The 21,464-nt window shown below is 61.9% G+C and overlaps 1 protein-coding gene and 1 non-coding gene across 6 annotated transcripts; one reads left to right on the top strand and one right to left on the bottom strand.

Annotated features, from left to right (window-relative positions):
- Positions 1–300: 300 nt before the first annotated feature.
- Positions 301–19,983, bottom strand: Rbfox3 (RNA binding fox-1 homolog 3). Of its 5 annotated transcripts, none has more exons than XM_077110608.1 (11): positions 19,729–19,983; positions 12,594–12,731; positions 10,943–10,996; positions 10,081–10,173; positions 8,699–8,759; positions 5,217–5,273; positions 4,930–5,146; positions 4,296–4,335; positions 3,206–3,267; positions 1,942–2,020; positions 301–345 (listed from the first exon to the last, which is right to left on the bottom strand). In XM_077110608.1, the coding sequence occupies exons 1-11, from the start codon at positions 19,942–19,944 to the stop codon at positions 301–303; spliced, it is 1,062 nt and encodes a 353-aa protein (XP_076966723.1). In that variant the 5' UTR covers positions 19,945–19,983. The 5 variants fall into 5 exon arrangements, with proteins under 5 accessions (XP_076966723.1, XP_076727374.1, XP_076727377.1 ...); XM_076871259.2 differs by having other exon boundaries at positions 4,296–4,476; positions 4,930–5,062; positions 5,220–5,273; positions 19,723–19,944; XM_076871262.2 differs by having other exon boundaries at positions 4,930–5,062; positions 5,220–5,273; positions 19,723–19,944.
- On the top strand, positions 7,035–7,169 carry LOC143411069 (small nucleolar RNA SNORA70). Its single transcript, XR_013092789.1, has one exon. It is a non-coding gene; the product is annotated as a small nucleolar RNA SNORA70 (small nucleolar RNA).
- Positions 19,984–21,464: the final 1,481 nt, after the last annotated feature.

The following is a 21,464-nucleotide window of genomic DNA, read 5'->3' as shown; positions in this document are numbered from 1 at the left end:
CCGTGTGCATACTGTACCTGCAGTGGCTTGGGCAGCACAACATCAACAAAGTCAAGATAGGAACCAAGGTTCAGACATACGGAAAACCAGGTCAAAGACACACACACCGTCATGGGCGGGGTGGGGAGCCCAGCTGGCTGGAGGTAAAATCTATGGGCTTTAGAGTCGCGGAGGGCCAGCGGCGCGGTCGCTGACCAGGAGGGGCGCACTGTCCTCCTGGTGGCTGTGCCTGGTGTTTGGGCTGTAGGGTTTGGTTTGGAATAGGCAGTAGTGTGAATGCTGTTAGGGGCGGGTCTCTTGCTAGTAGGGGGTGAAGCGGCTGTACCCTCCTCGGCAGAGGCTAGCCTGCAACATCAAAGATGGAAAACAGCCAATCAGTACCGTCCTTGGGTAAGGGGAGAAAAAGCAAAAAGAAAAAAAATAAGGAAAAACAAAAAGAGAAATTGCTAAATCCCGTTTTCTTTCCCCTTTTTAGTTGTCCTTGGGAAGAGTGGATGTCATGTTGTCATGGCAACAGGGGGCAGGGGCCTGGTCCTTATGTGGAGTGGCTGGGGCCGGGAGGGGCACTCCTGACTCACAGGCTTCTGAACCATCCCCTTGTCTTCCGGCAGAGGGAGGTCCCAAGGAGAGCCCCACTTTCTCAGCTCCTGACGGGGTTTCCTGATGGCCCAGCTTCAGAGGGCCTCTCTGGGGACTGGCAAGGACATGGTGCGGGGGGCTTGCTGGGCTGCGCTGTGCCCTGCCAGGGAGGTCTGGTCTCGGGGGCTCCTGCCTTTGCTCTCCTGGGCCTCCCCACCCCCACCAGTTTTGCCAGAAAAGGGAAGAAAATGGCAAATACAAGAGAAGAAAAACTGGGGGGGGGAAATAGAAAAATCTCAGAAGTAAAAAGTGAAAATACAAGAGGAACCCTCTGAGAATCAATGAACACTCTTAGCTAGCAGCTGCGTTGAGGGCCCCTGTGCCGGAAGCCCAGGGCTGCAGCCACGGTCAGGGCCTCGTCCAGGGGCCATGGCAGCCTCTCCAGGGCCTGCCCTCCTTGGCTGCTCACAGCTGCTCCGATGTCTGAGGTTTGTTAAAATTTTAAAAAGGCAAAGCAAAAACTGGGAGGGAGTAATCAAAACCAGGGAGGGGGTGCCCAGCTCTCCTTCCCCTGGACGCCTCCCGACTCCCCCAGGATGTTTTCATCTTTGATGCAGGTTGCCAGGCTGGCTACAGACACGTCAGCACCCTGCCGGGGCCGGGGCACAGGAGGTGGGTGTGCACTGGAAGCAGATTTGGGGCACAGAGGGAGCTGGACCACACGTGGACAGCTGGCCACACACACACACACACACACACAGACACACTGGCCACACGCCTCTGGTAGCAGAGGTGTCCACCCTGCACTGCCCTCTCCACCCCTCAGGGATGAGGCCACTGGGAAGCGGATGCCATTTCCTCAGAAGCCCTGCAGCCCTGGAAAGTCCAGGAGGAGGGGCCTGGTGAGGGACAGTGGGTGGTCTCTGGTCCCTCCCCTATGAGCTGGAGGAGGGGCTAGGCTCAAACACCCCCCAGGGGAAGCCAGTCTGCCCCTCAGCAGCAAGCAGCCCCACCTCTGGAACCTCTGTGAAGGGCAGGGGCTGTGGACAGGTCTTTGGCTTTCCTGGTGGTGGGAAACAAGGGCCTTGACAGGACTTTGGTCATGGGCTCAGGAAAACAGGTCCAGTGGGGTGCTTCCCATCTGGTCAGACCTGCCTCCCTCAACGGGGAGAGGGTGCCAAGGGGCAAGCCCTCTCCCACCCCAACTCGAGTCCATGCTGCGGTCCTTCCAAGGTCACAGGATGAGGCACTGGCTGGAGGTCTTGGCCTCTCAGAAGGGCCCTTCCCCACCCGCCTGGCCACACTGATGTGGCCTCCTTGCCATGACTGGTGCCAGGGGCCAGGTGGACCCAGACTTCTTACCATGGTTCCGATGCTGTAGGTCGCCGCAGGGCCGATGGTGTGATGGTAGGGGTCAGCAGCTGCATAGACTCTGCCGTAACTAGGGGAAGGCACCGCAGGGAGGGGGCAGGGGAGGGGCAGGTGAGGGGCAGCAGGCCTCCCATAGCCTCCAAACCAGTTACTGAATGAACCTCCTTCTGTGGGTCCCAGCCACAGGCCCCCACCTCTCCCACAAGGCCCTGTTTGGAAGGAAGTTTCTGGAACCCAACAGGACATCCTTTCAATACACCCAGGGTACGCTGACCTGACAACAGGCAACGTGTCCTACGTAGCGCTACCTGGAGCGGGAAAAGAGTCCTCACTGAGCTTGTCTGGAAGGAAAATAGACCTCATCCCCCCAAAGAACAGGAACCAAGTGCTGGGAAAAGGTTCCAGAGGAGAGAGGGACCTGGGGCAACCAGAGTCACGGCCACCAAGGAGGTGGCAGTGTGTCCCCAGATGACCTCCCTTCACTCCATTTTTCTGTAGTGACTTCTTAGCTTCTTTCAGGACAGGCTGGGCCACGGGGCCCTGTATGCCATGATGCAAGGAGGGCCAGGCCGCCCCAGGTCAGGGTGGGTGTGTGGACAAGAGCCACAGCAGCCCTTGATGAAGTGCTCCTGCATGGCCCCAACAGGAACTCTGTGTCCACCAGGCCGAGTGACCAAGGGAGGAGGCCCTGGGCACAGCCACTCCTCGGGGGAAGTACTTGAGGCCCTGCCCCTGAAACAAGCCTGGCGTCTACAGCCTTCTCCCTGGGCATGCTCACTGAGGGGTGGAGGGCTGGCTGCTCCCAGAGGGTGCACACTGCCTACCCGATCTCATCCCATTCCAGGGGGAGGGGGCTGGGCACCTTCCCTTCTCTGAGCTAGAGGGTGTCAGCCCTAGAAGTGCTAATGAAGACCAGAGCTGTCTCCAGGGGCCAATCTGAGGCTCCAAATTATCTTCACTGGGGCCCTGAGAGCTGCAGGGGGTGTCAGACCTCAGGGATGGGAATCTGCTACCTGAGGTGTTAACTGCTGCCTAAGAACTGGGGGTTTCCACCATTTCCCCAGTCGTACAAATAGGAAGCGACTAAAGTCAAGGGCTCACTGGCTCCAGGGTCTCTGAGCCACACTGGGACCTGCTCTCCTGCTATCCTGCATCCATGAGGCACAAGAACCCCAGCCCCTGAGTGGCACCAAGGCTTCCTGTGTGTCTGGGCCCAGCCTTCGGGACCCTGTACTGTCGTCTCCCCAGGCCTCACCTGTCACTGTAGGCTGCTGCTGCTGCTGCTGGCTGAGCATATCTATAGGCTGCGTAGCCTCCCTGCGGGGAGGAAGGAGGAAGAGATGGCAGAGGTACTTAGTGAGGCTCACCCAGGGAAAGGCCCAGCCAGGGCCTTTCCTGGGGCAGACACACACCCTGTGGGGCTGGGCCCTAGGGCGGGGCTATGGACCTCCTCAGTCCCCAGCCTTTCAAGTTCCACCTTGGCCTGGGGTAGCATAGGTGGTGCCTGGCCTGGGCACCTGGCTTCTGGTCTAATGGAGATCTGAGGATTGTCAAGTGGATGGTTCCAGATGAAGCAGGGCTATCTTTTTTCATGCCATTCATCCATCCATTCTCGCACCTGGTAGTGCATTCAGTACACTAGTGGGTACCTGCCTCTGGCCGTGTGCTGGCCTATGGCACACCTCAGGTGTCCATAGATCTGCCAACAGGCCACCTCCTGACTTGGGTGCAGACAAGAGAACCCTGGGGAGCTCTGGATGCTAACCTGGACATTGGGAATGGACAAGGGCAAAAGGTTCAGGAAGGCATTAATTCAGAGACGTCTTGGGCTCAGATGAGCAGGTAACGAAATAATGGAAGACTGCTCAGGGCAGGGGCAGAGCCAGATGAGAGGGCTCCAAGCCAGAGGAAGCAGTACATGCAGCCCCAAGAAGGGAGAGAGAAGCCATAGGACCCCAGGGGATATAGGCTCAAGAACAAAGGCAACTTGTGGCCCTGCTTCCTGGCCTCTTTGGAGCCTCCACACTGGATAGGGGGGTCCCTGGGGGCTCACTCACTGAGGACAGTGTGCTTAGAAGTGGAAGAGCTGCTACTGCCCCATCACAGTCCTTGCCAAACAGACAAAATGCCTTTAGCTTACAGGGCTGCTGGGAGACCCAATACCACTCCCTCGATGCATACTGACAACCCAGACTGGGCCTGGCTGGACTCCCCAGGGGTGCCAGGTCCTGCAGATCAGTGCCCTCGCCCTCTCAAGGATGGGAGGGGGCCACTAGAGGGGACACACTGCTCCCAGAGACAAACAGAACAGCCTACACCACCCTCCCCTCCAGGGCTGCACTTACATAAATCTCAGCACCATAAAATCCATCCTGATACACGACCCTGGAAGCAAACGGACAAGAGAGTGGTGGGAACGCTGGAGAGGTGGGGTAGGCCGGCTCCGGTGTCTGCTGAGGAGGGAGGGGGCACGGTGCCAGCCCCGCCCACGGGACTGGCATTTTAACAAGCGTTTGCTCCAGTGCCCTGTTTGGTATAACAATAGAGTAACACCCTTGCTGGTCAGCTCCTTTCTCCCAAAAACCCAGGGGCCCATCGGCCCAGTCAGGCTTGCCCTCCCCTCTCCCCCAGGCAGTCCTTCAGCGGGGAGGACACTGGACCACGGGGAAGGACCAGAGAGGGCTCGAAGAAGTGCCTCGCTGGACCCAAGGGCTCACAACCCCCCCCCCCCCCCCACGAAAGCATCCGGACCAGGTTCCGGCGCTAAGCGACCCCTAAATGCCAGTGACCCTTGGCGGTATCCCCGTGGGGGAGGTGGGGTAGTGGTGATGCGGGCGGTTGCAGCGCTACCCTCTGGGGCTCCCGTCACCCCGCATCCCCAGTTCTGTAAAGGCTGCGTAGACCCCCACCCGCTGCACAGGCCGCCCCCGCGCGCCCCTCCGTCCCCCGCCGCCCCCTCCGCCCCCTCCGGGTACTCACGCTCCGTAAGTCGGGATCGGGGGCGGAGGCGGCGCGGCCCGAAACGTGTTATACACGGCCCTGCCCCGGCCCCGTAGGTGCGCGCCCCGGTAGGCAACGGCTGTGCCCGTGGTGGGGTAGGGGAAGCCGGTCACTGCAGGAAAGGGGCGCGAGAGAAGAGTGGCCGCGGGAAGGCGCACCTGCGCCCGGCCCCGCCCACCCGAGCAAGGCCTCCCGGCCCCGCCCACCCGCGCCCGGCCCCGCCCACCCGAGCAAGGCCTCCCGGCCCCGCCCCTCTCCCCCGCCTTTACCTGCATAGAATTCGGGTCCATAGACTGCACCTACCACGGGGTTGAGCTTCCAGCCTAGAACAGAGACAGGGGCCGGTCACTGTCTTCCCAAGCCCGTCCCGCCTCACCTTAGGACAGGGTCGCGGGGACGTCCCAGGGCTGGCCGGGTCCCTCGCTCTGCCCGAGGGTGGGTGGAGGAGTCCCAACACCCCCCAGTGCGGCTCTGCCGACCCTGCACCCACAGGCCGTTGGAACAGTGGGGCCACTTCGCTCCGGACGTTTTTCCCACATTGCACACCCGCGCCCAGGACACCAGCCCCAGCAGTTTCCACTTCCAGGGAGAGTGTAGCGCAGCCTCCGCTGCAAGGAGGGATTCTGTCTTGGGGCTCTTTCCCCACCTCCTGTCCTCAAATCTCCCTTCTGCTCCGGAGCTCCCTTTCCCAGTGCCAAGTCTTGGGCTCTGCCCTCTTATCCTCCTGTCCACAGCAGGACCCTGAAGGAGGGAGAGGAAGGGCCACTGGCTCCAGACCAAGGGTGACGACGTCTGCAATTCCTGCCATGTCGGGTGCCCATGGGGTCCTTACCACCAACGAGGTGGATGGCACACCCTTCCCACTTTGTAGAAGATATGGAGGCTTAGGGAGGTGCAGGAAGACTGGCCATGAAGGAGGTGTGAGGCCTCTCCCAGGATCCCCAGCTGGAATCTGCATGCCAGTCCTCCCATTCCCAGGTGGGCCCGTCCTGCCGGTCCTCTCACAGAGGACCAATGCACAAAGACCTGACTCCACCTGGAGCCTCTGGGAGTGGAGACCAGTTGGCTCTGAGCAGCACCAGCCAGGCACTGGATGGGGCCAGGCCCAACCTCAGCACTGTGAGGAGGGACAGGAGGGACCTAAACCTACCAGCCAGCTGGTGAGATACATCCTGGAGAGGGTGGCTCTTCTCCACATGGACTGCATGTGACAGCCCCTCACCCAGATTCTAACAGCCTCATCACAGGGCAGGTAGATGAGGGCCATCCAGGGACCCCTCTCCACCCCTCCAGGAGACTGAGCCGCCTGCCACGCCCAGTCCACCATCTCTCCACCTAGACTGGATGTCAGGGCTGGGCCTCTGGAGTCTTCCAAAAACCAAAGTTTAGAAAGGGAGAGTGGGCTGTTAGTGAGACCCCCGTGATGGAGTGAGCCCTGAGGCTATCCCAGGTGCACCTTCCCCAGGCGCCACCCTAGATGAGGGAGACTCTGAGGTCAATGTCGGCTTCAGGGGCCCTGGGACCTGGACTCTGGCTTCCTGGGTGCCCCTGTCAGTTCTGGCTGTCCAGGTACTTCCACCTCTCCCTGCTGGCCCCACTTTAGCCTGGAGCCCCACAGCTCACAGAGGCAGCCTGAGGCCCACAGGGTGGCCCCTGTTTCTATTGTAAATAGGAACACCTGGTCAAGCTGGTGTGTTTGTCATCTTCAGAGGGAACTTCTGCCCTTTCCTCAAGTTCAGCGTGCTCAGACTACTCTGGGCCAGCCTGCCGGGGTCTAGGCAACCCCCTGCAGCCCTGTGATTCTTGCCCAGCTCTGTGAAGGCATTTCAGTGAGGCTGCTCTTGCAGCCAGGTACACAAAGGTTCTGCCACTCTCCAGTTCCCAACATCTGGCCAGCACTGGTGACAGACCCTTAGGAACCGCACAGCTGGCTGGGGATGAGTTCCCCTTGACATTCCTCACTGTCAGCATTTGGGTGCTGCCCAGAGAGCAGTGGCAGGCTCTTGAGTGGAGGGTGGGCAGTGTTCCAGTAGTGTCACGGCACCCTGCTGATCAGCCTAACCCTGTGGACATGTCTACGTTCTCTGCAGCCAATTAAGTCAATGGCGCTCCTTTCCTTGTGGGGGCCCAGTGTTTGCAATGGCTGCAAACAGCAGCCTCCTTGGTAATATATGCAGCTGTTGCTTGGATGGCTGGCTTAAGGGACCTTGGAGGCAGAATTAGCACTGCATGCCCTTGACTGCCCTGTGCTCCCAGTTTGAGCTTCAGTCAGTTATTTGGGGTGCTTTTGGGAAGCCCTAAGGTAAGTGCCTCGCACTGACATTGGCCCATTGCCACATCCACCTGCACCAACTGCAGAACAAGGAGCATGTGATTGACACCCTATGCAGGGCCAAGTTCAAATCCTCTCAAGTTCTTTGATCGCCACATTGCAATGAAGTGGGGCTTTACCAGGTTTAAAGTGGATGAATTTGGAAATGTAGTGGCTGAGAAGCAACTTATCCCAGTCATGGGCCCTGCTGCCCACTCATGCCCACGGGTAAATCCTACTTCCTGTCCATCCGATAAAGTGTCACCACTTTTACTTCTCCTGCCTAGCACCAGATCACAGAAGTCTCAGCCATAATGTACTGGGGACACTTGCAAAGCTGGGGTACTGCCAGTTTTTAGAAAGAACTTGAAATTTGAGTCTTCAAAAAAGCTGGGAGGAAGGACACGATATTCAACTCTAATTGGGCCTGGCCAGAGCCCCTCTCCTCCTCTAGGACCTGACACAGGCATCAGATTGGCCCAAGCCCCGGGCAGGCTTCTGTGCTGGTTGGTCACCTGACTCCATGTGGGGCAGATCACTCGGGGACACGAGTGGCTGGATGTGATGTGGTGCACCCTGTCCCTATGCAGGGGTAGGTGGCTTGCAGAGAGACCTGTCCTGACTACAGGCAGCAGGATCTAGAAAAGGCCTTGGAGTGTGGCTGCAGTGTTTGAAGCAGCCCCCTGGCCTTGTGGAACTAAGGTGTGCAGCGGCCACAGCCATCCCTCCAAGGGTTTCCATGGCCAGCTCTTAACATCGGCCGATGTTCAAAGGAAAGGTGCTTAAAGGAAACCCTGCACCCTGCTGCAGTCAGGTGCACACATGTGACTAGGCAGTTAACTCAGGGACCGCGGGGTCAACCTGGTGCTCACAGCGTCCTCAGCACTTCTAAAGCCCAAGGGGAACAGCTCCTTCCACAGCTTCGCACTTGATCCGGAGCACTTCTGCCTCTGGGCCCTAGGCTGCACTTAGAGCATTATTTGCCCTTTAACAGCCCTGGGCAATGGATATCACTATTCCTGCTTTGCAGATGGGGAGACTGCAGCTCAGAGAGGTCTAGAAGCTTGTCCAAGATCACCCAGCATGCTTCGAGTTCTTCCTGAGCGTGTGCATACTGTGTCAGGGCAGCAGGTCTGACCAAGAACCCTTCCAACGTGAGCCCCTGGGTGAACCTATGCCAGCACCCAGGAGGCCATGGCGATCCCAGGGTGCCCAAAGACTATGCACATGGCCTCTGGGGTACCAGGGGCTCCATTCTGATGCATGGGTGGAGGTGGTCACCCCAGAACTCTTGCCTCAGTTGATTACCCCTTCTAGCTGGACAGAAGCAGGAGAGCTGGGTCACCAGCAGTGGAGGACAGCACCTAGGAGGGCTGGCCTGCAGCAGTCTTGGCTCTCTAGGACCAAGAGTCCTAGGGCCTCTGCCTGGCCCCTTACCATTGGTGTAGGGATTCCCGGTCTTCTTGTTAGTCATGACTCGGGCTGTGGCATTATTGACCTGCCAGAGAGGGAGAGAGGAGGGAAGGGAGCATTAGCCTCCTCGCAGGCCCACTGTCCACCCCAGTCCTGCCCATGCTGCTCCTGCCTCCCCATGGTTTCCGGGGAGGGGGCTGGAAGCTGGGAGGGAGGCCCCAGGGTGCCCAGGCTGCCACCTGGCCTGGCCCAAGGCCCCTGGTCCAGACCTGCCACCTCCTGCTCTTCGTGGGCTGTTCCAGTAAGGAGCCCGGCCTCTCTGGCAGCCCAGGACTGTAGGAGAAGCTCGCCGCCAGCTCCCCAAGTGCCCCCGGAGCAGCCGCCCGTGGCCTGCAAGACCTTTTCTCCCTGGAAGCTGCTGAGGCTCTCCTAGGTACAATGGCCACTCCCTGCCCCCAGGATCACCCCTCCCCCTCGGGTCAGGGTCCTCATCTGGTCTGGGCACCCAGAGTTTTCTGCTAGGGGTGGGCAAGGCAGGTGGGAGCTCTGGACAGGAGGGCACCCAGGGGCCTGTCAGACTGCCCAGGAGGACACAGTGAACAGGAGCCAGTGTGGAAAGGAGTAGGGAAAAGGGCAGGCGGTGCCCATGGAAGGATTCGGGCCACACGGCCTGCTCCCACATCCTTGGTGTGAGCCCACAGGGCCTGGGCTATGTCCCCTGGAGCCCACTGGGCACTGCTGGTTCAGAGCCCACGGAACACCTTTGGCTTCTGAAACCTCCCTCCTCTTGCCCGCGGGCTCCTCCTTAGCTGCCTCCGGCCTCCAGCCTCTCCTGGAGGCCCTGCCTGTCTGGAACCCAGCTGGGGACCACCAGAGCCACCGAGGCAGGGGAAGTGGGCAGCAAGGGGTGGGGTGGGGAGGCCCTGGCTGCCCTTCGGGTCACTTGCTGCTGCCTCTGCCGGTATCCAGCAGGAGCTGGGAGTGAAGGCGGAGGGACCCAGGGCACAGTACAGGGCCTGTGGGGGGGTGGTGGGCAGGGGCAGCTCTGCTCCCTGCTGAGAAGGGCCTGGAGTCAGCTCCTGGGTGGAGTCTGCCGCCTGCCAATGGGACAGACAGGCAGCCACTCTGCTTCAAGTTGCTAAGCCTCAAACACAGTTTCTGGGGCTTCCTGGAGTCTGGCTGGGGACAGGGCTCTCCTGGGAAGTGGAAGGAGGGGGAGGGGAGGGACCTTGGGGAGCCTGAAGCCCAGGCAGTGGGCTCAGCCAGAGGCCAGCCATGGGGCTCTGGCCTCAGTGTGGCCCTTGCTCCTGCCGCAGAGGACCCTGGGGGGGTTCTGCTGGGCGGCCAGCGGCGGGCTGGCGGGGCCCCAGAGCGACCTCCCTGGCGCAGCACACTTATCTGAGCACCTCAATTTTTCGTCCCTCTACGATCGTCCCATTCAGCTTCTCCCGGGCTCGGTCAGCATCTGAGCTAGTTTCAAAAGTTACAAACCCAAAACCCTGTGAGCAGAGGAGGACAGACACGGAGAGAAGACAGGATGAGAAAAGGGGGAAGAGAGGAGTGGGGAGGGGGCACGGGAGAGGGCGGGGGGGAGAGAGGGCCGAGTCAGGAGAGTCGGAGAGCCTCGGGCAGCCCACAGGCGTGGTGCCACCGCGGGATGCACGGGGCGTGTGGGCCCTGAGCGGGGGCAGCTGCTGCCCGGCCTGAGCCCGACTGGAGCTGACCGCCTGCCCCTCCAAGGGGAGAGGCCAGAGCTACAAGAGATGCTGACCTGGCCAGGGGCCGGGCCTGCACCCCAACCCCTCCTCAGGCGGGGGCCAGGGCTGGGCTTCAGGACACACGGGGAAGCAGCCCCACCCACCCCTGCCCTAGGAGCCTGGGGTGGGGGTCTCGCCTTCTGGAGGGGCGACAGGGCTTGTCTTTGCCGGGCACCCTCCCAGCCTGCCCACCCTGCAGCCCCTTCCCCCAGCCTCCAGGCCATCTCCAAGGGCAGGCCTGCGGCCCTGGGGGTGAGTGGGGGGTGGGGGGACCCAGGCCCAGGGTGGGGCGCTGGGGTGCAGGCAAGGGTCCTGGCAGCTCAGAGAGAAAAAGCAGCGGCAGCAACAACACAGACAGCTGGGGGCGGGTGGGAGCGCGGGGAGACAAGCACCCGTGTCGCCCGGGGTCCTCGGGCGCGAAGCTCTCCAGAAGGAAACGCACATTTCACAGTTAGCCTGGCAGGACCTACAGCTGGCGCGGTAATGGTGGCGGCCTCTGCGTGGCACCCACCTTGGAGCCCCGCTCGTTAAAAATGATCTCCACGTCTAGAATTTTCCCGAATTGCTGCAGAGACAGAAGCAGAGGGGAGGGCAGGGACACAGGAGAGAGGGTTAGGACACCACCCGTCCACTCCGCTCCAGAGACGCCCCAGGGCCCCTCCCCGTCCACAGCAGGGCTGGCAGGGACGCCCACACCCTCTCCCGGAGGCCTGGGTCTTCCTCTTGAGGGGCAGTGCAGGATACTGGCCCCACTGCAGGCTGGACTGGGGATGGGGGGTGCTGTATCACCAGGGTCCTCTGGGACATGGCCACGTGGGGAGGGACGCTCAAGGCATCACTGCTGTTCCTCACTGTAATAAAGGGTGAAGGTCACCAGGGCCCCTCTCCACAGGTGCGATGGGGAGGGGGGTGGCACGAGCTGGGGCTAGGAATGGGGGTGGGGTGACAGCATCAGGACCCTTGGTTGGGAAAGGGACCCTCAGGCTTCCCTGAGATGGGGAGGAGGAGAGGAGGGGTGGTGGGAGGAGGAGGAGGCTGACGAGGGGAAGATGAGGGGAGAGGAGGGCAGAGGGACCAGGGAGGGGGTCCAGGGCCTCACGCTGGGGCCTTGCAGGACCCTGCACTGCCTGCGCTGGGTGGGCCGGGCTATGTCAGGTGCACAGCAGCAGGGACCAGAGCCCAGGCCCCTGTGTAGGACACACTGCAGTCAGGCCAGGACACTCTGGCTGCCCCTTCCTGCACCATCACCAGCTGAAGTCCCTGTGGGCGCCTGTCTCTCACTGCTATGTGAGGCCATGGGCCTGTGAGCCAGGTCCCTGAATAACCCCACCAGGTCCTCGGGGGCTCAACCTGTAGCCTGTGCCGGCAACTGACGGGGTCCCCTTCCTCTTGAGCAGACCCAGGGGCCGGACAAGAGCCTTGGAGGCCCAGTGAGCCAGGGCAGCAAGTCCCCAATCTCTCAGGTTCTGAAAAGTGCAGGACTTTGTCTCTGCACTAAAGGGACCCAGCAAGCAGACGCTGGCCGAGGGCCTGGGCTGGGAAGAGCTCAGAACTGTCAGAGGCCCTACCCAGGCACAGGCTCGGAGAAGAGCCCTAGGCCCCAAGGCCACACCCCCCAATTCTGAATCATTTTAGCCCTCAGCAAGTCTGGGCTCCAAGTCAAGGAGGCAGGGAGTGGACTTCCATGGTCACCTTGGGCTGGGGACTGGGATTTGACCATCTCTGGGCTGCTGGGAGGCACCTCCTGTTTGCCTGACAGGCTCAGAGAGAGGGCGCACCTTGTCCCCAGGCACCCAGAGGAGGTCTTGCTTGGGACTGCTGCTCTGTGTGAGGCCAGAGGCCGGGCTGGCCTGCAGGTGCCAGGTGCTAGGGGACAGGAGTTAGATGGCAGAGTATGACCAAACCCGCTGCCAGGACCAGGGGACTCCACAAGTTCCTGAAGACAGGTGGTATGGGTGGAAGGCGGACTTCTGGTGGGGAACGGGGACAGTGGGGGACAGGGACAGTCACAAAAGACCCTCTTCCTGCCCTGCCCCACAGGTCCAGCCAGCTGGACCTACGCAGGAAGGACTCTTGGAACCTCTCCACCAGCACCGGGAAGCTGCTTTGGCACCCGGGCTGAGAGAAGGCTGGCAGGGATAGATGGGCCCTGGCACACTCACCCCGAACATTTGCCGTAGGTCGGGGTCCCTGAACCGGAAGGGGATGTTGGAGACGTGTAGCCGCTTGGGCTGCTGCTTCTCTGTGGGGTCGGAGGGGTGGAGTGGCTGGCTGTCCGTCTGTGCCGCCTCATCTGCCTGCTGCGGGGAGAGGACCTGGCTGTGGAGGGGCCTGCTCACCCCGTCTGCAGCAGGCTGTCCCGTGCCTGGGCCCAGACCGAGGATCTGGGCCGAGTCCCCACACTTCGGCATCTCCACGTCCGAGGACCCACCTCTGAGACTTTGCCCAGATTCACAGGCCAGCTCCCTCCTGCCATCCCAGCATCAGACCTCCTTGGCCGTCTGCTGTGAGCTCATCTGCTCAGGCCTGACCACAGAGGTGAAACCTCAATGGCCACTCAGTCCCAGTGAGCACTGTTGCTCTCAAGGATGTTTTGGGGGTGTAGAGACCCTTCTGTCGTCACGGCCAGATAGACTTCAGAACCAGGCCTCTGGGCACGTGTATCTGTAAATGCCTCTCATGGCGAGCTCCTGCAGAGGTTCCTTCTTATTCTAGCCCTGCTACTGCCACTCAGGACAGCAAAGTCTGTCCCATACCGTTGGTCCTAATGTAGGTCCAAATGCTGGCCAGCACAGGGGCTCTGAAGGGACTGAGTTTCAGAAAACAAGCTGCCCATGCGCCAACCCTCCCCTCACAGTTCCCAGTTAGAAGCCCAGGCATCCTGAGGCAGCATGAAAGAGGCCTTGCCTGCATCTGGTGGACAGGCCACGAGCTCACACGAGGCTGGCCTCCAAGCTGGCTCAGTGCAGATGCATCCACAAAAGCCAGGGCAGAGAGTGAGCTCCGGTCCTGGACACCAGGTCTGAGGCCTCACCTGCCAGTCACGCTCACCCCAGGCCACAGATAGCCAGCCAGCCTTGCACCTTGCTCTGCTCAGGTGGTGGGCAGCACTGCAGCGGAGTGTCCACAGTGGTGGCCAACGTCGGGCGTGGGCACCCAGCCATGGGGTCAGCAGGCTGAGGACTTGCCCTTTGTCGGCTCAGTTCCCTTCCTGCCTCAACTCCCTACTGGTCATTGCGATTTTGAGGGACCCCCTCCAGACACATGGCTTGCACTTGGATCTCTGACTTGCTTCTGGGGCAGGTACCAGCTGATGGCACTGGGTGGGGGTGTCTGGCTCCAGCCACCCTGGGCCTCTGTGGGCACAGACAGAGGATGCCAGGAGGCCTGTGCTGCAGTTGGGACAAGTGGAGGAGCTGGTGGCCATGGTCTCCCGGGTGGCCCTAGGAGCAGAGGCAGCCAGCCTGGCAGAGCAGGAGAAAAGCTGGCCAGAGACACGGGTACCAAGAGCTGCTGTGGAGACCCTGGGGACCCTCTCTGGGAGTCCCCAGGGTCTCCAGGAAGCGTCTGGTTTGCTCAGGCCATTTCAGGAGGGCTGTCGCCTGGAGTGGACGGTGAGTGGGGCTGAGGCCTTACACCTCAGTCAGGGAAATGGAGCCCAGGAGGTGGGGCCCCCCCTCAGGCCACACGGAAGCTAAGGGGCAATGGACTCGAGTGGCTATCTGGCTTTCTCTGTCCCCTTTCTGGAAGGTTGGGCCACTCGCTCACACTCCTGAGCTCAACAGGAGGCCTCTGACCAGGCTTCAGGGCAGCAGGAGGCCTTAGGTGACCAGGAGCCTGCACCTCCTAAGCTGCAGAGGGCCCTGGTAATGGCCCCCGGAGCCCAACAGGAGCTGGGAGCCTGCAGGGTATGGAGCACATGGTCCCCTGTACACAATGCCTTCCTGCGCTGGCAGATGAGCACACGGCACACACACAGGTCAGGGCGGCTGCAGCCAGGCGCCCCCCACCCCCAGTGCCATCAGCTTATACCCTGGTCTCATGTCACCTGGACTGCTGCCCCTGAGGGGCTGAGTGGCCAGGTTCTTGAAGTGGGCAGGGCCTTGGGCTTTGGCAAGCTGGGCCAAAGGTCAACCCAGGAGCTCATCCATGGGGGCTGCACGTGGGATGGACGGCTTCGTGGCAGGAAGAATTGGTGGGGGAGGGGGCGGACAAGCCTCTGGAGACTGCCAGCCCGGCCTGCGTGACAGCCCCACTTCCGTGGGGCAATGCAGGGCAGCAGACATGGGCTCTGAGGGCACATGGGGCTCCCCCTGAAGGCCTGGAAGGCCCACACCCAGCTTCCCGGTGCTGCTGCCCCCGCCGTCGCAGGCCTTGCCCAGGAAGCAGCACTGCCCCAGCATGCCAGGGCCTTGCATAGGTCTGAGTCTCACTCTGTGGCCACGGCAGGTGTTGTACAGGGGCCTGTCATGGAGTGCGCCCCTCCCCATGCATTCCATGTCCTGGATTTGGGAATCCAGCCTGGATAGGGACATGCAGTGCTGGCTTTGGACCACCAGAGGGCACTGGTCAGCGCAGCCATGTGGCTACCAGGAGGATGGAGGAAGCCCTCTCCGGGGAAGGCCAGTGGGGAGGGGGCCTGGGACTGGTGCTGATGAAGTTGGGGTGACCAGACCACCCCAACCTCAAAAGCTCTAAAGGGGCACAGGTCAGGAGAAAAGGGGTGCGGGACATGCACATGGTATGAGCCGTGAGGGGCCAGGGCTCAGGAAGAGCCCCCCTGCCTGCCCCGCCCTTAGCTAGGCTGTGGACAGGCAGGTGGATGGGCTCAGGGACTGTAAACCGTAAGGGGTGCTGAGAAGCCCGGACGTAACTGCACGCCGCCCCTGCCCCTGTGCGGGATGGAGGCCTGCCCACCATTTATCACAGCGGCTCAGCCGCCTCCTCCCCGCGGCTTTCTGAGGGGCTCCCCCTCTTGTTTTTAAAGCAATCTGTGCTTCCAGTTCTCCAACGTAGGGAGAACAGAGACTCAGCAGTATCCCCCGCCCCCGGGAGTGTGGTGGCTCTGCTTCAGGGTCGCCTCTTCACTGGGTCCCCTCCCAGCAATCATGGAGCCTCCCCCTCCGGCCTCCACCCACTCAAGGCCAGGAGTCAGCTCCTGTGGGCTGGGCTGGGGTCTGGGCGCTGTGCAGCGCATCTCCCACACTCTGAGGAGCCTGCACCCCCTTGGCCTGGGCCTCACTGAGCTCAGCACAGAGAGAGGCAGTCAGAGAAAGAAGGCCCTGGGCAGGACCCCGCAGGACCCCGGCCCTACATGGGGACAGAGCCAAGCTCTGCTGATGTGGCACAGGATGAACCGGCTCTTGGAGAGCTTTCTCTGCAGCCCCATCTCTGTCACCCTTTTCCCCCAGGGACCTCCTGGGCCCTTGTCAACGACCCTGCCATCGGCTCCGGGGGACGGCCTGGCTCTCCCTGGTGGGTCCCCGTCGCTGAGGAGGAGGGCCCTCTGCACATGGCCTCCAGCCGTCGGCCAGGAGCGCCTTCTTCAGCACAGGGAGCTGGGCAGCCCCTCCTCTGGCAGCGCCCGGTGCTCCTGCTTGGCCTTTGAACGACCACCTCTTCCCAGCACCGCTGCTGGCCTCGGCACTTGTGGCATCGTGGTGGTGGCCGCATCGCCTGCCCCGCCCGCTCCAGCCTGGAGAGTGGCTTCGTGGCTGAGCGACCGTGGGGTGGTGTGAGGCCGACTCCTCTTCCCTCCTGCCATTGTCAACCACCCTCCTGCCAACGTCCACCCCTGCCCTGGAGTGGAGAAGGCAGGGACCCGAGGCTGAGGCTCCTGGAGGAGCGGCCCATCGTCCACCTTCCTCCACCTTCCTCCACCCGGCGAGCCCCAGCCCTCTGGAGCAGCTGCACTCTTCCAGCATGTTCTATCTGCACATCAGTTTCTCTGACATGCTGAGGTGCCCTTAAGCACAAAGATGGGGGGACCCCTCTAGGTCCCCCTGGCTGCCACACTCACATGACCTTGAGTGAATGAATGAGTGATCCTGGGGGCACCTGCCATCTAGACCCTTAGGGTGCTGCAGAGTAGTAAGGTAAGGTCCCCAGGTCCCCCTGCAGCACCCCTCTGCACCCCGGGGCTGCCCTCTGTCCACAGAGTGCCGCAGTGTCCTGGGGATGACAGTGTGAGATGCGGACCCAGGCGCAGGAGCTCCGGGTGTGGGTCTTCCAGACAGACGGCCTTCTCCACAGGAAGAAGAGGGGCTCTGCCAGAGCGGAGGTCCCCTGGCGGAGGTCCCCTGGCAGAGAAGAGGAGCTGTCACAGGGAAGGACCTGTTGGGCCCACTGAGACTTTGGAAATCAGCACAAGCTCTGCCCTGGGGACCCTTGGAGCCAAGGCTGCTGGCAATCACAACTGCTCATCTGAGGGGTTCCTGACTTCTGCACCCTCCATGGGAATAGACTGGGGTCTTTGTGCCTCTCTCCTGGGTGGTGGAGGTGTCCGGAGGGCCTTGAGTTGGCTGGAACATGGATCCCCCAATTCCCAGCAGGAAGCCTCCTGAGAGAAGAGGAGGAGGAGCCCTGGTGGGGCCAGAAACCCTAGGAAAGCCTTCCCTGAGCCTCAGCCCTGTGGTATCCTCGGGGTGCTGGCTGGGAACGGCAGGAGAGGAACTGCACACTGAGAGAGCCCCGGTACCCACACGCCCGTCAGTCTCGGGCCACAATAGGTCTACTGCGCCACCCTGGGTCTGGGCAGGTCCGGACTTCCAGAGGCCACCTTTTCAGGGGCTCTGGGTGGCTGACTGATGGGTACCCGGAAGCCCTTCAGAAGGCGCCTCCCTCCTGGCCCTGGACAGCCCAAGGCAAGGCGCTCTCACCAGCAGAAGGACATGCTTCCAGGGAAGGGCAGGGAGGCCCTGGTGCCTTTGCGACATCTGGGCTCGTGGCAGGGCCAGGGGCTGAGTGTCCTGACCTGGCACTGAGAGCAGGCACCTAAGAGGGGACCCCGGGGAGCACTGAGTGGAGGGAAAGAAGAGACCAGGGCACAGGGTGGCCCCATCCCAGGAGCTCAAGGGAAGCGGGACCTGGTGGGAGAAACGAGGTTCAGGCCAAGGATTGGCACCCGCCCCTGCGGCCAGCCCTGTAGCCCTGCACCCTAAATCAGGCTTGGGGAAGCCAAGAGGAGGCTCAGATGAGCTGAAAGAGTGTCCCCACATCTGCAAGGACAGGATGCAGGCAGATGCTGCCAGCACCAGGCAGCCACCCTGGGAGGGAGCCGGCTCCTCGAACCCTGGGCCACCAGAGACGGCATCTGCCACCCTCTCAGGCTCCCTCCCAAGGTGGCAGGCTTCTCCTGCATGAGTGCTCCAAGGTCAAGGGCTCAGGCCCCCAGAGGCTCGCTGTCTTTGTGGGTATCCCTGATGTCTCCAAGAACTCCTTCCTAGGGTGGTCCAGTCCCTCCCACCTGCAGCCTGCATTTGGCCCCAGGTCACAGAACAACTCTCTCCTTTGCATCCCAGCATGAAAGACCCGTGCATCTCCACCCTGACCCCTTTGGAGGACCCGAAGAGACCCAGCCCCAGGGAAGGAAGGCCAAGGCTGCCCGCTCATCTGGGCTCCTCTGGCCCAGTGTGTTCCTCAGGAGGCACTCCAACCCCTGAGCAGCGAGGCTGGCCTTTTTTGGCTGGACTACCACTCTGGGTGTAGTAGGATCCTGGTAGGCCATCGTTGCTGGCTCTGGGGTCCTCCCATGCAGCCAGGCCCCTTTCTGATGTTTTTGTCCTTGACTGGTGGTGGCCAGAGGACAGGGCTGGTCATTTTTTCTCTGTACCCCAGAGTTAATTCAGAGACTGGCATACAGTGGTGCTCAGCAAATGTCTGGGTGAATGAGCAATGACAGAGGCCTTTACGTCGGTCCTGGTGGTGGTGTCTGTGGTGGCCACAGGCTGTCCCAAGGCTGCAGGGCTCCTGACTGTTCTCAGCTGTGAGCCGTCAGTCCTCACTTGGTGTCACCTGTAACCCCGCCTGGCTCAGCCCCTGCTTTCTTCCAGGCAGAGCTGAGGCTCAGCACCAGAGGCTCCATTTGTTCATAAGAAGTGGCGACTCAGCCAGGTAGGCCTTGTCTGCGGGTCCATCAGAAGAAAGCTGGGCCACCTGGCCACGACTTGCTCTTGGTAGATCTCTCTGGCTCGGGGGCCACCTCTCTGAGCCCACGTAGGTGGTGGGTGGGTTGGATGGATCAGTGCCGGGGTGCCCAGGAGGTATGGTCTGGCTCCCAGTTCTAGGAGCCCAGGGGTCTGGCCTTCTATGTCTGGGGAGTCTATGGGAGGATCTGGCACCCACATGCCAGGGAGGCACAGAAAGGCCTGACAGCCCAGGGGGCAGCTGCGTGGGCTCTCTCCATGGAGAGCTTGGGTGACACTGGAGGCCATCGCCGGCAGGAGAGGGTGACACCGGATGTGCACAGCATCTTGGGAGTCAGCCCAGGAGGGGGAAGGGCGGAGGAGTGCAGCTGGGGGCCATTGGAGGCGCCAGGGCGGTGCCGCCCTGCTCTGGCCGGCCCCGCCAGCTCACAGGGCCAGCTGCTGGGAGGGAGCCAGCAGGGGCATCGGGTGAACCCACAGCCCTGAGCAGAATGCTGTCCAGAGGCCAGTGAAGGATGGAGCAGGCGGGGCCTGGGGGGCCTGGCCTCCGGGAGGGGCTGCCTGGACAGGGAGCCCACGGGGTGGGACTGCTCCTCACCAGCTCCTGCTCCATCAGGAAATCTGAGAAGTGCAGGGATCAGCGCTTTTGCTCCAGCTGCATTACAACCACATAATTGAAGCTATCTGATTGGCGGGCGGCCAAGCAGGTAGATTACAAGTGATTAGAAATGATAGGAGGGGCCTGCGCGCCAGACAGCCCCGCCGCCTCCCCTCACCCACGCTGGCGTGCCCCTGAGACCCCACGGCCAGGCCTCTGGCCCCCGCCATCTCCCTCGCTTTCCATTAACAGGTCTCTGGTAGCGGAGGATAGGCTTCCCACCTCCCAGGTGAGCTGAGAGGCTTGTGGAAGCCAGAGACAGCTGGAGGTGGGCAGGGGGGCCACTGTCCCCTCCTGGTGCCAGCTGATGATCGTGAAGTCCAGGCTGGGAGAATCTTTGCTGGGATCAGGACCCCTGGACAAGGCCCGGACAAGCGTCCCCTCCTAGACACCCCACTCGTTTGCCTCAGGCCCTCCTGAGCCACCCTCTTCTGGGCGCACCCCTCCTGCTACTCCTGGGCTGGGCCCTGGGTGGCGAAGGACACTTACCGGCACTGTCTGGGTCCCAGCGATGGGCTGTGTGCTGGCCTCTGTGCCCGGCTGCTCTGGGTGGGTCTGTGCTGGTGTGTACAGGGTCATGCCATGCTCTGGGGGCACCGGGGTCTGGCCCGAGTAGTCCTGCGTGGGGTGCGGTGGGGGTGGGGCGTACTCAGCGGGGATACCATTCTGCGGCGGAGGAGGGTACTGGGCAGGGGGGTAGGGCTGGGCCATCGCTTCAGGCGGAGCCGTGGCGTCCTGATTACCCTGCAGGAGGAGAGAGAAGGCCTGCTTAGTCTTATCCTGTCCCAGAGCCCTCGGGGATGGGGATGGTGCCTTTCAGCTGAGCAGAGACTTTCCAGAAGCCCTGGTGGTAGCCACATAGCACTTTCAGATGCATTTTCCTGGTCCCCTAGCAGGGGCACAGCTGAGAGCAGGAGGTGGTGCTGGACTGGGGGGCACCGGGAGTCCAGGTGCAGAACGAGACACCCCTGAGCACGGGCAGCTTGAAGTCCTCAGGACGCACTTAGGTGCTTCTTCCCCCTTGACGACCCTCCTAATTTAAAAAGACCACTTTAGGTTGAGATGACTACAGACTCACATGCAGTTGTAAGACTAAGAGTGACGCCGTGTGCTTTTGACCCAGTGTCCCCAGTAGCAGTGGCCTGAAAGACCAACACCACTAAGATACCATTGATTTGATCAAGATGTGCAATGTCCCGCAGCACGAGGACCCTTCCTGTCCTCTGGCTGGCGCTCGTGCCTGGCCTCCCTGCAGGGCTGAGCCCTGCTTTCCCAGCCGCAGAGCTTCCCGCCAGCCTGGATCCCTGGAGGCAGAGCCGGTCCAAGTCCCAGAGATGGCCATCACGCGGGAGCCTCACCAACCAGAAGCTTCTGCCTCCATCTCCAGGTCCTCAAGGAGGTCCCGAAGACCCCTCCCTGCCCTTGTAAAGGCCTGCTGCCAGGGGAGGGGACGTGCACTCCCTGAATGCCAGCCCTAGCCCTCGTGGGGGCTTCTAGTAGCCCTAGGCCAGCACCGGCAGAGGGGCAGGGCAGGCCCTCGGAGTGGCATGCGGGCCGCGGCACAGCAGTTCCCCCAGGAGCAGATCCTTGGCCCCACCCCGGCTCCTGCTGGTGAGAACCACTGAATGAGGCCTATAAGAAGCCTGGCGGAGCCCTGCCCCGGAGAAGAGCTTGGGCTTTCACGCCCTCAGAGTGAGGGCCAGTGGAGGCAGGAGAGGGGGCCTCTGCTTTGCTTCCTCCCCACTGCAGACCCGCCCTGAGCAGAGAGGCACGGACCCGGGGCGTGCGTGGTGGGAGTCCATCTCCTGGAAGGACAGGTGCCATCTCCTGCTGGAACAGCCCAACGGGAAGGGCTGCACGTGGCTGAGGGCAGTTTGGCCCAGCTCTGGAGGGACCAGGCGCGAGCGCGAGTCCCTGCTGTGCTGGCTTTGCTGGAGGAGGAGGGCTGCAGCGGGGCAGCCGCCTCCGGCACCTCGCACCCGCCGCTCCCCGGCAGCCGGCGACCACAGGCGTCCCTCATTTGCTGACATCAGTGCGCACCCACTGGGTGCCAGCAGGCCTGGGCTCCCCGTGGAAGGGTCTTTTGCTTCCCTGCACGTCTGCAGGGTCCCCTTGGCCTGGCTCTTCACTGTCCTCTCACCCCACCTCCCTCTGCCACAGCCTTAGGGTTGCAGGCCAAGTGCCTTCGCCTGCCAAGGGGGACCCTTCATGTGCCCCGTGCCCCCCCAGGC

This window comes from Callospermophilus lateralis, chromosome 11 (genome assembly GCF_048772815.1).
Source record: "Callospermophilus lateralis isolate mCalLat2 chromosome 11, mCalLat2.hap1, whole genome shotgun sequence".
In the NCBI taxonomy this organism is placed as follows: domain Eukaryota; kingdom Metazoa; phylum Chordata; class Mammalia; order Rodentia; family Sciuridae; genus Callospermophilus; species Callospermophilus lateralis.
The sequence above is the reverse complement of the archived record's forward strand: the minus strand, read 5'-3'. Positions and strand labels throughout refer to the sequence as shown.